A 14,484-nucleotide genomic window follows, 5' to 3' on the forward strand; every position below is an offset into this window, starting at 1 on the left:
AATGCCTTGACCACTTTTGTTCATCGCAGAAAGTTCCAACCTACACAACGACACCAAAATTACTCCTATCGGACCAGCCCTGCGCCCAGCGGTTGCAACCGAACATTTGTTGAATTTTAAAAGTTTATTCAGCATTCATTTTTTTATGTTCATTAATGTATAAAACGTACAAAAGTTTATTTGCCACCGTTTTGGTTTACTTTTCAATTTCGAAACTTGAATAAAATCAATATTTCCAGTTGTAGATGAATATCATTCTGCTGGTTGCTTATCCGGAGAGTGTAATACAAGCTGCTTATTTTATATCTAACTAGCCGATCCATTTCGAGTAGCAAGCATATTTCTAAATTATTCCATGAATACATGAATACATAAATATTTCATGTGCAGATTTGCCGCTCCGCTCCGGGCTATTTGAATTAGATAGGCAGCAATCCAGGCCAAAGTTGGAGTAGTTGAGTCAATTAATTCGCATGGCCTTAACTAACCGTAAAATAGGTAATTATTTCTGGTTCTGTATGTCTATTAAGTTAATTCATTACCTGCTGGTACCTTATTTATTTCAAATAATTGCAGAATTGTATTCTTAATAGATAAAGTTTATGAATATAGGTTCTACAAACTTATGATCTTCACTTCAGGGAAAATTTGTATAAAAATAAACTAATTAAATTAAGTTGCCTTAGTATTTAGTTTCTTATAAAGTTACGAACCTAGAAAAATATTTTTTAAATTAATTTTTCTATTCTCTTCTTCCTGGTCGAGGATCATCTTTAATTGACTGACGACCACTTTTCGCACATTTCAAAAATCGTCACTAACACTTAAATAATAGTATCACGAAAACTAAATGAGATATCAACGATCCAAGAACATGTGGTTACAAAAGGAGTTCGTACAAAGTTGTTGATGCAATCAATCCATAACCTTATTTCCCAATCTTATCTGAAAATGTTACATTACAAAATTTCTAAAGCTGTGGAGCGCGACTGAGGATTAATAAATAATTTTCAATCCAATTATTAGTTTGGAAATCAGAATGTGAAACTTGGATAAGTGCTAACGCCTTGGTAATAAATTTCTCTTGTTCCCCGCTTTTCATTTGTTTTTGTAACCGGTAGATTCGTACGGGTACGGAGCATCGTCGATTAACCTTCAATATGCCAAGTTTTAATCGAATATTTACAGAGTAAATTGCTGTTTCCATTTTAATCCCACAGATAATCCCCAGGAAAATGTGTACCCTTTTGTAAAACAATGACAAAAAAAAAAAGATTTTTTGAGTATATATGGTGCAGGGCAAAATCTTGGCGCTAATTTATCTTACCGTAATCCCGACGGCTTGGCGCTTTGTTAGAAGTGATTAAAAATCATTACGGCCAATTAGAACATAAAACGTTGGAGTAATGAGGATGTTGAGGCTTCCGAGGCTTCCCATAAATTTAATTACGGTATAGTTCTTCGTTATGCAATTTCACTTCTAAAACTTCCAAACAACATATTTTTATTTATTTAGTTTCTTGTTTTTATTGCAGTTGTCAGGGTCTATAAAGTTTGAGGAAACTGATGGTGTGAAAAATTCAAAATATTACTGATGGGAAACTGTTTATCTTCATCTAGAAGCCTCTTTGGTTGATTTTATATAAGATTTTAATGAATTACGGTCCTGCTCGCTACTTTCCTCGATTCTATGGTTGCATACCCACTAGAGACTACAGCGAGGTCACCAAATGCGTCTTCAACAACTGAAGTAATGACGTTCTGTAAAAACTTGGCACTGTTAAGCTTTTCAAGCTGTTTATGTAGATATGTCGAAACATTTGTTTTATTCTGTAAAATTAATAGTATTTTTAATGTTCCATCGACTGTCTATTAAAAATTTATTTAAAATAACAAAAAATCTTTGATTTTTTTCTATATTTCGCGCTACATTTAGTATTTCCCCTGTCGCCTTTTTTAAATACCCCCAACTTGCGAGATAAAAATAGATTACGGTGCATGAATATAAATTAGCATTTTATTTTTAACGGCATTTAATTAATAATATATATTATTCATCTGGCGATCTTGTACTAATTTGCGAACAGTTACGTGTTTACTACGACCGCTAATGCAAAAACCCGCTAGGAACATAAATAGGCGCGTGTGAAGTGTGAAACTTTGTAGTACAACTGGGGCGTTTTGATCGTCGGCAATAATTCATTAAATAACGTTAATACGGGAAGTTGTTAAGATTTGGCGGTTAAACAAGGTAAACTTTACTAAAATAGACGTACATAATAGCAACAGAGCGTTTTATTTTAATCTTGACTGGAAATCTGATATAAATTATGGATAGGGTGTGTCGGGATATTAATCAAATGTCAAGACGTGATTTCTAAACCTTTCTGAGGAGGTACGTACATAAACGGAAACAGGCATCAGAAGACGAATTGCTGAACAATTACATTAGTTATAAAAACTTTATTTCAACGTGCAATAGAGAAATGTGGGTGCATATCACCAGTGAGAATATAAAAGTCTTCTAACTTTGTCCTTTATCTTAGATATTGATTATATACGACTAGTTTCGAGGTCAAAATTACACCTTACCATCAGGTTACTAGTCGAAAGTAATATGCACTGGTCGGCTTTTGACGTTTTGTAATTATATTTTAATTTTTTCGATATTAAAAGTGACGCGCAATATCTGCTACTGGTTTTGTGACATAATAAGGATGCTACGTAAAACTTGCTAGTCAAAATTCGCATTCACAAGTCCGCGCCAGCATCAGATTAAGGAGCCCGCATAAAATTCTTTGGTAGTATGGTTCGACTTTACGACCCAATTTTCATAAAATAATTTTATAGCGTCCGAAGAGCGACGGCCTGCCTTTTGTTATATGAAACAGTAAAATTATCTCTACGGAGTTTGATACGTAGTAGTCCTAAAATAAACTAATCTGACAAGCCGGGCATATGTCTTGCCTCATTCGCCTTAAAAAGGAAAAGTGATAAATGTATAATTAAAGAACAACTGAACCATCGTATGCAGTTGCTAAACAGAGATATAAAAAATATTAATTTAATGTAAATGATATAATTGCGAGCGTGTTTGTTTGCTTTTTATATTTTTTATCAGAAATTGGGAAACGTCATTATATTTTTAATACAGAGATACCTATGTCACGTTCATAAAAGAAATATTGCACATCAATTTCTGACACGAAATGTCAGAACACTCCCCCTCAAAAAAAAAACTTAAAAATTTAAAACGTTTTCTTTCTCAAGACTAGTTATTTACAACTCACTAGAACAGACTGACGTCTTACTCGTATTTTATCAACTGATTATTGTTTACATTTATCTATAGCTCGTATTGTTGCATGTTGATTGTAGTGATTATTCAAGATCTAATTACAGTACGATGCATATTTGTCTAAGATTGAATCACTGTTATTACGCCTGACAAATTCTATCAGAATATTACTTAAAATATTTTTGTATTACATAATTTTCAAACCAGAATCTCTATTCACCACGGAAATTCTACACTTTGAAAAAAGTGTTTTTGAATTTTATTGATTCCTACGTGAGAGTTTTCTTGATTTATCTTAAATTAATCGCACCTAAATATCAAGTCTGGTATTAAACAAATAAAATTGTATAGCTCGTATGGACTGTATCCCGAGTCTTCACAAAAAATTCGCTCGCATTCCGAACGTTTCAAGGATAACTTTGATCATGAAAGCGAATGGGCTTTTTGTCATTTTGTAATTAACTTGATGGTTTCCAGCAACGCAATTCGGTCATTTGCCAAGACCAAATGGCGAATTTACAAAATTACCGTCCACATTACACTCAGAAGCGTAGGCTCTATTCAGAAACATTAGTAGTCCAGTAGGCGGGAGTTTCGAGGTAGTAATTTTCCATAAACCTCAAAATTATTTCCACAAATCGGCTACAGATATGTTTAGAACAACCCATTAAAATGTACAAGCTCCACATAGTGTAGAAAAATTGATTAATAACATCAGTTAGATCGCACTCTTGAAGAAAATGCAAGGGATTATTTTCGTTCTAACTGAAATTTTCTACAAGGCAGCATCGCAAATTTTTTTTAATTAGCAAAATAATTTTGCAATTAATAGAAAATTGCAAAAATCGATGTTTTTCTTAAAATTGTCCCTGCTGTGCTATGGTATAATTATCATATGCAGACTTTGAGAATCACAAATATGAAAAAGTCAAACTGTATCGTCATTATCAGAACTAATAAGATAAAAACTTGGCAGTAACAATTCTCTGAAACTTGAAAACACACAACTTGTTTACAACATATTCGGATGTAATATTTCCAAATAATGATTTACAGGTATTTTAGCGACCTCTATTAAATGTACAGAGTGCCCGCGGCATCGTGATCCAATACTTTTTTTATGCTTATGACTAACATGTAAAGTGTAAAGCAACACACAAGTACATACTTAGTTTACCTACAATTCAATAGTGTTTTATTTCTTTATGAAACATATTCATATCATTACATTACACATAAATAACATCATCTAGTTACCTTATCGTATAATGTTTCTGTTACAACAGAATATCAGTTTTACCTTTAGTGATTAGGTAACCACTATAAAAGTAATTCGGTTCTGTTTATCTTGATCACCTCCATACGGAGTCTGGCAGCTTTCGTGTCGCCTCGCAGCTAATGTGTCTGTCGAAACGACTTTTGCGAAAATATTTCGCAGTCGCCTGCAATATGGGTCAAGGATATGTATAACCTATGGTACAAGTCACGCTGTCTGGTCTTTTGGTGTATCGATAGTTTCCATAAACGTAGCTTATGAAGATTGCAACATAATCTTGTCTAGATATATTTTTAGTGCTCGTTTTTATATTTATTTACTGTTACAAACTCGAAAAAGATAGTCCATATCCAGTAGAGATCTTTAATAATGTACACATCTATCTTGTGATAAAAAATTTTAACCCATTGTTGTAAATTGTACTGCGCATTATTTTGCATACAGATAGCATGCGCTTATTCATATGCATTATCTAGAAACTTAGCAGATTATAAATAGCAGCTGACAACACTGCAGGTATTTGAATAAAGCAAAATTTATAATAGATAAGCACATACTTCCAAGCAAAATCACCAACCATTCCTTGACCATAGCAATGTTACAGCGGATGATCTAATGTAATTGTTTTCACATTCTTTAAAGTGGATGTGTTGGTTGTCTCGTATGGTAATATCGCGACCGACTAGATTCAAACATGACGTCATTTTCGTTTATTTATGTTTAAATAACTAGAACCCCATCAAAATAGTCAATAAGATTTGATATGTTTGCCAATGTTTTTATCTAACATCATTTTTTCCATTCACATTTTGAAAGAAATATCGTAAGTACAGGTTTGTGAATTTAATAAATTAAGTAATTTTTATACAAAAACATTTCTTTATACCAACGGTAAACCCACATACTTTAACTGTAAATAAACAGTTATTTCATGGGTAACTTTTAGGTACTAAATGGCGGATATCTGCCAATATAAATAAATAAATTAAGTATTTCAATGTTCCAAATACACGAGGCTGAATAAAATATAAACCAGACTTTATTCACTTTTTACTATAGAAAAAGCAATACGAAACGTGTATATTACTTTTCTGCATAAGGTCTTGTAAGAAAAAGAATATTTCTGGTAGTAGTCCTGGTAGAAAGTATGGTTGATTCACAAATTGTCAAAATTCAGCTATTTAAAACACTTGTATAATTAATATAAACAATAAACCATGATAATAAGAGCACTGTGAAAACCACAGTGATACTGAATAAATTGTCAAACCGTCTTAATAAACGTAACACCGCAGTAGTACCATTAAATATATTAAAACACTTTTTTCTCGAAATGTAAGATGATTAAGTATCAAAATATTTGATCGACCCTCGTATACTCGGTGTAGAGTGTTTGCCAATAAAATATATTCCATTCACGTTCCCGATTATGCTTTTAATTAAACTTATAAAGCCGTTTTATCTACACTAAGCTAATAAGGTCGCTTTTAATTGGCAATTCCGTAATGATTAATTTATCTTTCTTCAAATATTTGGAATTCATTATTTGAATGTGTGTCTTTGGGTAACAGCGGAATAATTCCAGTGCGATTATTGACTTTGACAAATCACCCACTTTACCGAGATAATAAAAAAGAGGGAATATAAGATTATGATACACGTGTGACAATAGCTTTGATACAAGAGTAGTCCAAAACAGTTGCTCACATAAGGCTCAAAATCCATTGTTTCGAGTCAAATACTAATAATTTATACTTAATTTTATTTAATTGTAACTAACTACATGAAATAACTAGTTTCTTTTAAACATAAAGTGTTTTAATTTCCTGTTCCGTCAACCTTCAGTTGATAAAACAAGCAAGTGTCGTTTGCTATTATAATTTTCTGCCTAATATAAATAAAGAACAGTATTTTTAACTAGGAGTCTGATATTTCAAGATCACGAGCACATACTCAGGGTTTGTGTTAATATTCTGCTCAAAGCTCGATTTCATCGGTCAAATAAATAACTTGTAAATTTTTGTCTTCTAACTTTCTATTTTATAAACTAGTGAGAATTTTTCATTAATACAATACCAAGTTTCCTAATTATATTAAATACAAACATTTCGACACAAATTATGTTTATAGAGCTCTGTACCTCAAGAACCAAACCGTTGCGGACATATGTTCATATGAACTTTTTATCTTAAAATTAGTCAAAGATTCACCCTTTAGACTTTAGAGTTTGTACAAGTACTCAATAAACACCCTGTATTGTTACGTCTATAATTACTGTAACTATCCTGCCCTGTTTATTTACACGAAACATTTTTCAAGAATGTTAAAGTTCAAAGCAATTTGTAGTAAAACAAGAACTTCGGAGGAAGTTAAAGATAAATATGGAAAGTAAACAATTATTTTCCAAGCAGCAACCGCTAGGGATTACAAGTGGGCTCGCAGTCCTGCTTTCTATTTCTTTTGTTTATTTTGTTCCAGTCGTATAACTAATATATTCCCTCTAGACCTAACCAAGTTAGCACATAACGAACCGCTCGTTGGTACTGTGTGAATGTATCACATATTTATTATTTAAAACTGAATATTTCGCGCTTAGATGCTCAACATAGAAAGTTTCCCGTGCTGAAATCTCGTCATATATTCTGGATACATGTTTAAAAAAAAAATTCTTACTGGGCTCACCCTCGTTTATAGATCGATGTCTAGTCGTCATAACATATCGCTTTCTACTAGCGATATGCAAATGTACGTGTCAGGCACTTAAAAAAAACGTGAAATATTACCAGTGAAAGTTTGACAGATGAAAATTACGCTGGTAAAGTGGATGATATATTTCATTCCACAACGAGAGCATTTGTCTCGTGTAGAATTGCGAAATGCTAAGGTATAATGTCTGTATATCGATAATAACGCTTTGTTTCTGCAGATCTTCCACTGTTACTTGCGCTGTTTATTCAAGAAAACAGGTTAAAACGTTGAGAAATTTGCTACAGGGAAGAAGTTTGATTTCCTTGTTTATTTTACTTATTTTATTTACATTTATGCGTAATTTCATTCAACGGTTCCGGCATAATTTACCACACGTTTGTGTAAATCAACCGCAGAGTTCTATGAATATTTATTTCAGCGGTTGCTTCTTCCTGAATTCTGAAAAATCGGCCGCAACTTGTTACCTTATTATTGGCAAATGGTAGACATGATGTAAGGGTCTGTCAATATTTTAACAGATGGTAGATCCCAAACAAACCAAATGTATAATATTATACAATATAGGTCCTAAACTAAACTGTTTTCTGTATATTATTATTCAAATCAAGAATTTGTGTGCTCATATTTTGTCAATGCAAGAGAGACGAGTGTATAGTCGTTAACCCTAACTCTGATCTACCAATTTTAGTGTCCACCAAATATTTTATTTATTATTTAATATAAATTAAAATTTATCATATTTTTGCGCTGTATTATTCTCAGAAAACATAAAAATAGCTGTCCGCATAATTTTCACAGCCTCACATTCTATTTAATATCAAATTTGGCAAGCAAATTCGTGACAGATAACAATTTGTTTAATGTCAAGGATTTTTAAGTTCAGTGCATTATCTGAGGTTCCTCAAAGTTCAATTTTGTGCCTGTTACTATTTAACATATTTTCCACAGGTGACAGGTTACATAAAACCCAAAAAAATGCAAAAATGACCATCGCGGATCACTACCCCATTAATAAAACCCATATATGCAAAACGCCGCAACCCAATTACAGTAATAAATATTAAGTATTCGTGTAACAGTATCGCAGGTGCATTAAGCGAAAATGTGGCCAAGGAAATGCCAGAACGGCATGGTTTAGTGCATTACCGTGTTAGCGATGCGGAGGCTCCGTCGGTGAGTGCGTTTCCGTTCTGTTCCGTTTTTTCTTTCTCCTCGAGTGTGTTTCCTCAACATGTTCCGCATTAACAGCTTCGCTGGCTTGCTGGACATTCTCAGGGGAGGTAAAAATGATTTATTAGTGCTCACACCGACCCATTATGTGACAAAGAGGATGTGTCGGCAATGTAATGTAGTTGTGTTAAGGCGCTCCCACGCGGCGCGATGTTCGGCGAGCGTACTCGGTCATAAATCAGCTGTCAGGTGGTAAAGCGAGGTTTGACGCTCGCGGTAGTTGTAGTGGAATCAATGCAGGACAATGACAGCTTGATCTATGAGCGCGAGCACTCAGCGAACCTCGAGTCTTGGGAAGGTGCTCTTAGATAATGTGCCAAATCCATCTGACTGATTTTGTCTGGTATTTATTTTGTATATTTTGCAGTATTATGTTATGTCCTGATAATTTTGTACTGATGGCCATGAGAAATTTTTGTTTGTATAAACGCAGTGGCGGTTGACAATTTTAAACAGTTTACACAACCTCTTTTTTTAAATCAAGCTTTCTGAAATAAAATTTACTAACCTCATATTGGATTGACGTTTTCTGAGACATCTCTGGAAAAGATGCAGTTAAATATCGGAGATTAGCACGCAACGTTACCGACAGACTTCTTATTTATCGTTTCCATTAGAATCGGATATTTTATTTGGTATTTCATTAGAATCTAAATTGTATATATTACGTTTATAGTAGATACCCGCGAATTTATAAGTCGACCTAATGTTTACCAAACCAAGATTTTGAAAAATATACGTCTATTTCTCTTATTCTAAAAATATTCAGCCGCACGGATTTGCCATTCGTAACTCAATGCTTCGATATTCCTCCAAGATTGCATTTGGAACAAAAAGTCCGTGCTTATTGCTATAGCTCGTATATTGAGAATGTTACATATATTGTAAACACGATTACCTGAAAATTGTTTCTCCTCGCAATTTCTTATATTCCACCTTCGCACAGAACTTTCTTGTCTGCATTGAAATAAGTAAGGGGTTCCATTCTCTGTCAACGTATCTACTACACACGTGGGCAAAGACAAAGGCGAGGATGTATTTCTCAAAGAATTTCGAGGAAAATTTCCACAAACTTAATTTGCACATTCCTGTATCCTCTCAGGCAAGTCTCTGGTATCATAGGTTAAATACGGGGTGTCCCGAAATTATGAGCAAACAATTTTGAGAGCTATTCTTATAAAAATAATGATACATAACCATAAGGCAGAGCCCTTATTCAGTCATGTTAGTTTGTTTAATCTGGTAGTCTTATTAGGAATAACATATGCACTAAAGAGCTTAAATGGTCCTTATTGACTAACAAATTGGTTATCATTTTTGTATTTGCAGTTTTTCGCGAAAATAAACGTTTAACATTAAAAATCATTAAAAATAACAATCTCTGAGGAAAAACGTATTTAGTACCTTTCAAAACAATTAAAAATAGAGTAGAATTTGAGTATAAAAGAGAATTTTAAAATCGGGTCAATATTTCGCTTTATTTTTCTCGGGGCTTGCTTCGCGTGTAATTTCCGGACACCCCGTATAATTCTACATGGAGTTTTTTATATCATAAACAGAGCTCGCTACACCAAACACATTAACCCAAAATAATTCATCTCGATTACGCGAAATATTTATTTTGGTGCTGCTTTCGTGCATTCTTGGCTCGGAAGTTTTCTTACGTTTGTAAACACAAAGTCATCGGTCTATTTTACATTTCGCGATTGTTTATGCGGATGGACCAATGCGCGAGAATTTTGTTTTCGACGGCCGTTATAATATACAGGGTGTTAAAATAAAAGAGTAACAAAATACTTAAAAAAATGGGAAAATATAAAAACAGGTTATAAATTAAATATCACTGAATAAATCCATTTGAATATAGCGATTATTAATAAATAGAATTTGCACCCAACTTATAATTCTTCGTGATTCACGGTAAATTCACCTTATCAAATAATGTAAATACAATATATTGATATGCTCAGATAAAAGTTAAGTGTGCATTATGGTGTGACGTTTAGAGCGAAAAATTCCAAAGCACTGTTATTATTTATCAAGCAATATCTGGGTTTTGTTTGATCATATCTAATATCTAATATATCCATCACGCACGTTCCGTACCTAGTCGAAAAGAAAAAAAACAGTGAGCGTTCGAAATAGCAAATATTCTTTTGTGTATGTGTGTTCGTTTGATTCGATGAAGGTTAGTTTTAGATATAAATTCAAGGTAAAATAAATACACCGATTTATTTTAAGTGCGTGTTTGCTAAAAGAAATTGTTTAGATACGTTCTTCCTTTCAATTCAGTAGTTTTCAATGGCGCTATCCAAGAAAACGATCGGTTCTATTGAAATCTCTGATGCAGTGAAAGAAAATATGAACATGTAGCATGCCATGGAATCTTTGAACATGACAACGAATTTGTTTTCATCTTGGAGTTGTTTTTTTATAAACTATTTTGAAGACCACTAACAAACAAAGAAGTAATTTTTTTATAGTCTTTGTGACATGTCCTTTTTAAAGTAAATAATTTTTTTTTAGTACATTTGTTATAAATTATATAAAATTGTCTACAAATGCTGCAAAAATCCCGTACGAAAATACCTATAAAACTGAGATACTTGAAAGTCTTACAGAGTGAATTAGCGAGCTTAGCGAAATTAGATAATAATTGTTAGGACAAACCGTTTTTAATTCTGATGATAGTTTAATATGAAATATACTCTGCAACGTTATCTCAATTGGTTAATCCATGACTAAAGTAGCATATCCACAAATTTCACCTACTACACTCATGTAGAGATAATAACAACGGATGCATTTTAAATTTTTTTTTTCAGGAATAGAAAATCATATTTTTTTAATTTTTAGGAAATAGAACTCGGAATAAGTAAAATAAAAAAGCGTTATCTTAAAATTATTACAAATAATAATCATTATTTTATTATTATTTATTTTATTCGATTAATTATAATTAATCGAAATGTATTGAAACTTCCATACATTCATATTAATTCGAAGGCTCCGGCAGGTTTTTTAATCAGATAGAGAAGCCACGAATCGGATTAAATGTAACAAAGATACAACATGCCGTGAATAAACGTTTACTAATGCAATTTGGTCCTATATTTTATCTTCATAAAAATGTACAGAAGGGCGGTATGATTTAATTAGAACTCTGAGAAATTCATGGTGTTAAAACCACATTAAATTGTAAAAGCATAATTATTCCTCATATTTTTTCATCTGTTCTTGTTTTTATAGCTGAGCAATCCTTACGAATATGTGCGAAAAAGTTTAAATTTAGGCACTGACGGTTTATTTGAAAGGCGTCAAAATATATAATTGTTTTTTAAGCTAGGTGCATTTATTTTCATAGTTTATTGTATAGAAATAAGATTCGCGGAAAATATGTAGTCATGCTATACAATCTTTAATTACTAAATTAACTCGCAATGTATGTCTATACCATAATATATTTAACAATGATCACCAATTTATAAGTCCCATCTAGTACGTCAAATATTTCTTCGAATATAATTTTATATATCAATACATTCAAGAAATCATTTGAAAAAAAAATCTCTGAATTAGTACTTAAGTAGTACTGGCTGTTATTCAACATCAAACTAAACATATGGGAGTGTCAAGGACACACAGTTGATTCACGGTTCTATGACCTACACCAACATCGGCTGATTCCCGTGTGTACTAATGACTTCACAGGAACGTTGAGAATTAGGATACAAAAAAGTGTTATTAAAATCGGACTGGTCAGAAATATGGGTGGTGTCTTACAGGGTAGAATAACCTACTTTTACAATATTGCCATTTACACATTCCTTTGATATCTATCTTTTATCTTTAACGTAATTATATGACTCAAAAATAAGATTAAAAAGAATCGCCGAGATGTTTCAGTAGTGAATACTTTGTTACTGAAGTTATTAAACTTTTTATAAGTAGAACGTCGGAATTAATAATTTGTAATTGCAATTGAGACAAAACTGAAGTGGATAGCTCGACGTGGTTTCTTCAATATCCCTTATCTTTTAATAAAATTATACAAAAGAATTCTAAATTTTATTTTGCTCCGAAGGTAAAGTTTTTTTAATATAATTTCTCCCAGCTTCAATTAGTTTTAACGGTAAGTTAATGCAACTATCTACAATCTACATAGTTCCGTTTTAATCAGCAGTGTGTTAGAATTAAAAGATATTAACCACCATTACTGGACTTATTTTAAAGGCAAATAGAAATTGTACACCTCTGATATCCGTTTGAACATGAACAACTCATTAGTGCACTCGGTAGAATGATATATCCCGGGATATATCATTACCAGGTGCAGTAACAACGTTAATTACCACACTTGAAAAAGTGGTATTTTCTGACTGCTAACTAACGGGACTAAAAAACAATGTATATATGTATGGAGGAGATATATTTTTACCAATTTAGAAAAACAGTCACGTTTATATTTAAAAAAAAATTGCACACAAATTATTATAATTATATATTTTATTTGTTTTTAGCGTTTCTGATTGATAAAGTAAGTAAGTTGTAATTAAAATAACGTCTGGCTTTTAATCACAGAATAATTCTCTCCACGACCAACATTTCCGCATACAGGACCCACATAACTAACCTGACGCTTCGCCACATTCTTTATCTAAGTACGTTTGGAAAATAACCAGGCATAAATTGGTCTTTGGCACAGCTTCGTCATAAATGAAGCTTACTTTGCATTATTTTTTTCGCTTCCTTGTCCCTTGACAATTTAAAACACCAAATTTATTTAGTTTATACAGTGCCAAAACATTAACCATTTCAATTTGCCCACATCTTACGAGACTATTGTAAATTTTACGGTTTATGCTTTTCGATTGCGTGGTATTCCGTATTTCGGCGCCGATATTTTACGCTACCGAAATTGAATTTGCCCCTGCTACCGGAATACGCGCCATCTGACATGCCAATAAAGCCTCACGTTTTATTTCCAGGTAAGCAACATCCAACTAGACGCTCGCGATCTCGTTTACCTAGATGGCTCCGGTTTCATTCTGTTGGGAGTGTGCCGTATCAACCAGAAGACATGTCTGAGAAGCAGGAATCCAGGTAAGGGGTTGAGCGTTGGTGACGGGTGCTGTCACGTGGAAATTTTGCTTAGGGCGATCTCTTACATACGTACATACAAGATGCATTGATACATGACCTATTATACAAAGAATTAAAGGGTCAAAAGAATTTCCGAAATTTTTCCGTGATTTTTGACACACTGTATTTAGGTGATAAAATGGTCGCATCGGGAATTAAAAAAAAGCATTTTGAAGCTCTAAAATTCTAGTTTTTAGATCTTTCGGTCGAAATTTTTTAGAGGCTACGGTATCATGCAATTTTGAGAAATAGCGCGAGAAAAAAATGTTGCAAATTTTTTTCTTGAGGTTTCCTCACATTTTTACCGCAAATAACGTTTAAAGTGATGTAAAAAAAAAAAAAAAATTCGAAAAATTTTCGAGTTTTTTTTTTGTTTTTTTTGGACAAATTTCTAATTAATTTTTGTGCGGTCTGTAATCACCTAAAATAACAGTTTTTTCAAAACTACCTTTTTTCTTCTCTGGAAAAAATTAATTTTTTTTTCTCATCAATTTAAACGTTATTTGAGGTAAAAATGTGAGAAAACTTAAAAAAAAATCCATTTTAATCATGATTATGAAGTATTTAAGCACAAAAAACGTGACCATTTAATTTTTTTGCAAAAGTTTGACTGAAACAAAGAAAGGTTCGCTAGATCGAGATGAAACTGCACAGAGTTCTTCTGTATGGGTATATCGAACTGTAAACATCATGCTTAACATTAGTCATTCCGTGAATATTTCTAATTTAGCCGTCAATTTTCCAAAAAATCATAAATTCTTTTTCCGAAAAGTTGCAGCAGCATGTAATAGGAAATTTATTTCAGTTTTCGAAACTGCCCTTCAATTCT

General features: G+C 32.6%; 1 protein-coding gene across 1 annotated transcript in view; it reads left to right on the forward strand.

Annotated features, from left to right (window-relative positions):
- LOC108910107 (supervillin) overlaps positions 1-14,484 on the forward strand; it is a 78,738-nt gene that overhangs the window by 10,811 nt on the left and 53,443 nt on the right. The window contains exon 2 of the mRNA XM_023457424.1: positions 13,502-13,616. Within this exon, the coding sequence (XP_023313192.1) occupies positions 13,594-13,616 (23 nt within the window). The 5' untranslated portion in view covers positions 13,502-13,593. The remainder of the gene's footprint in view (positions 1-13,501; positions 13,617-14,484) is intronic.

Source organism: Anoplophora glabripennis, unplaced genomic scaffold, assembly GCF_000390285.2.
Source record: "Anoplophora glabripennis isolate ALB-LARVAE unplaced genomic scaffold, Agla_2.0 scaffold184, whole genome shotgun sequence".
Taxonomy (NCBI): Eukaryota; Metazoa; Arthropoda; class Insecta; order Coleoptera; family Cerambycidae; genus Anoplophora; species Anoplophora glabripennis.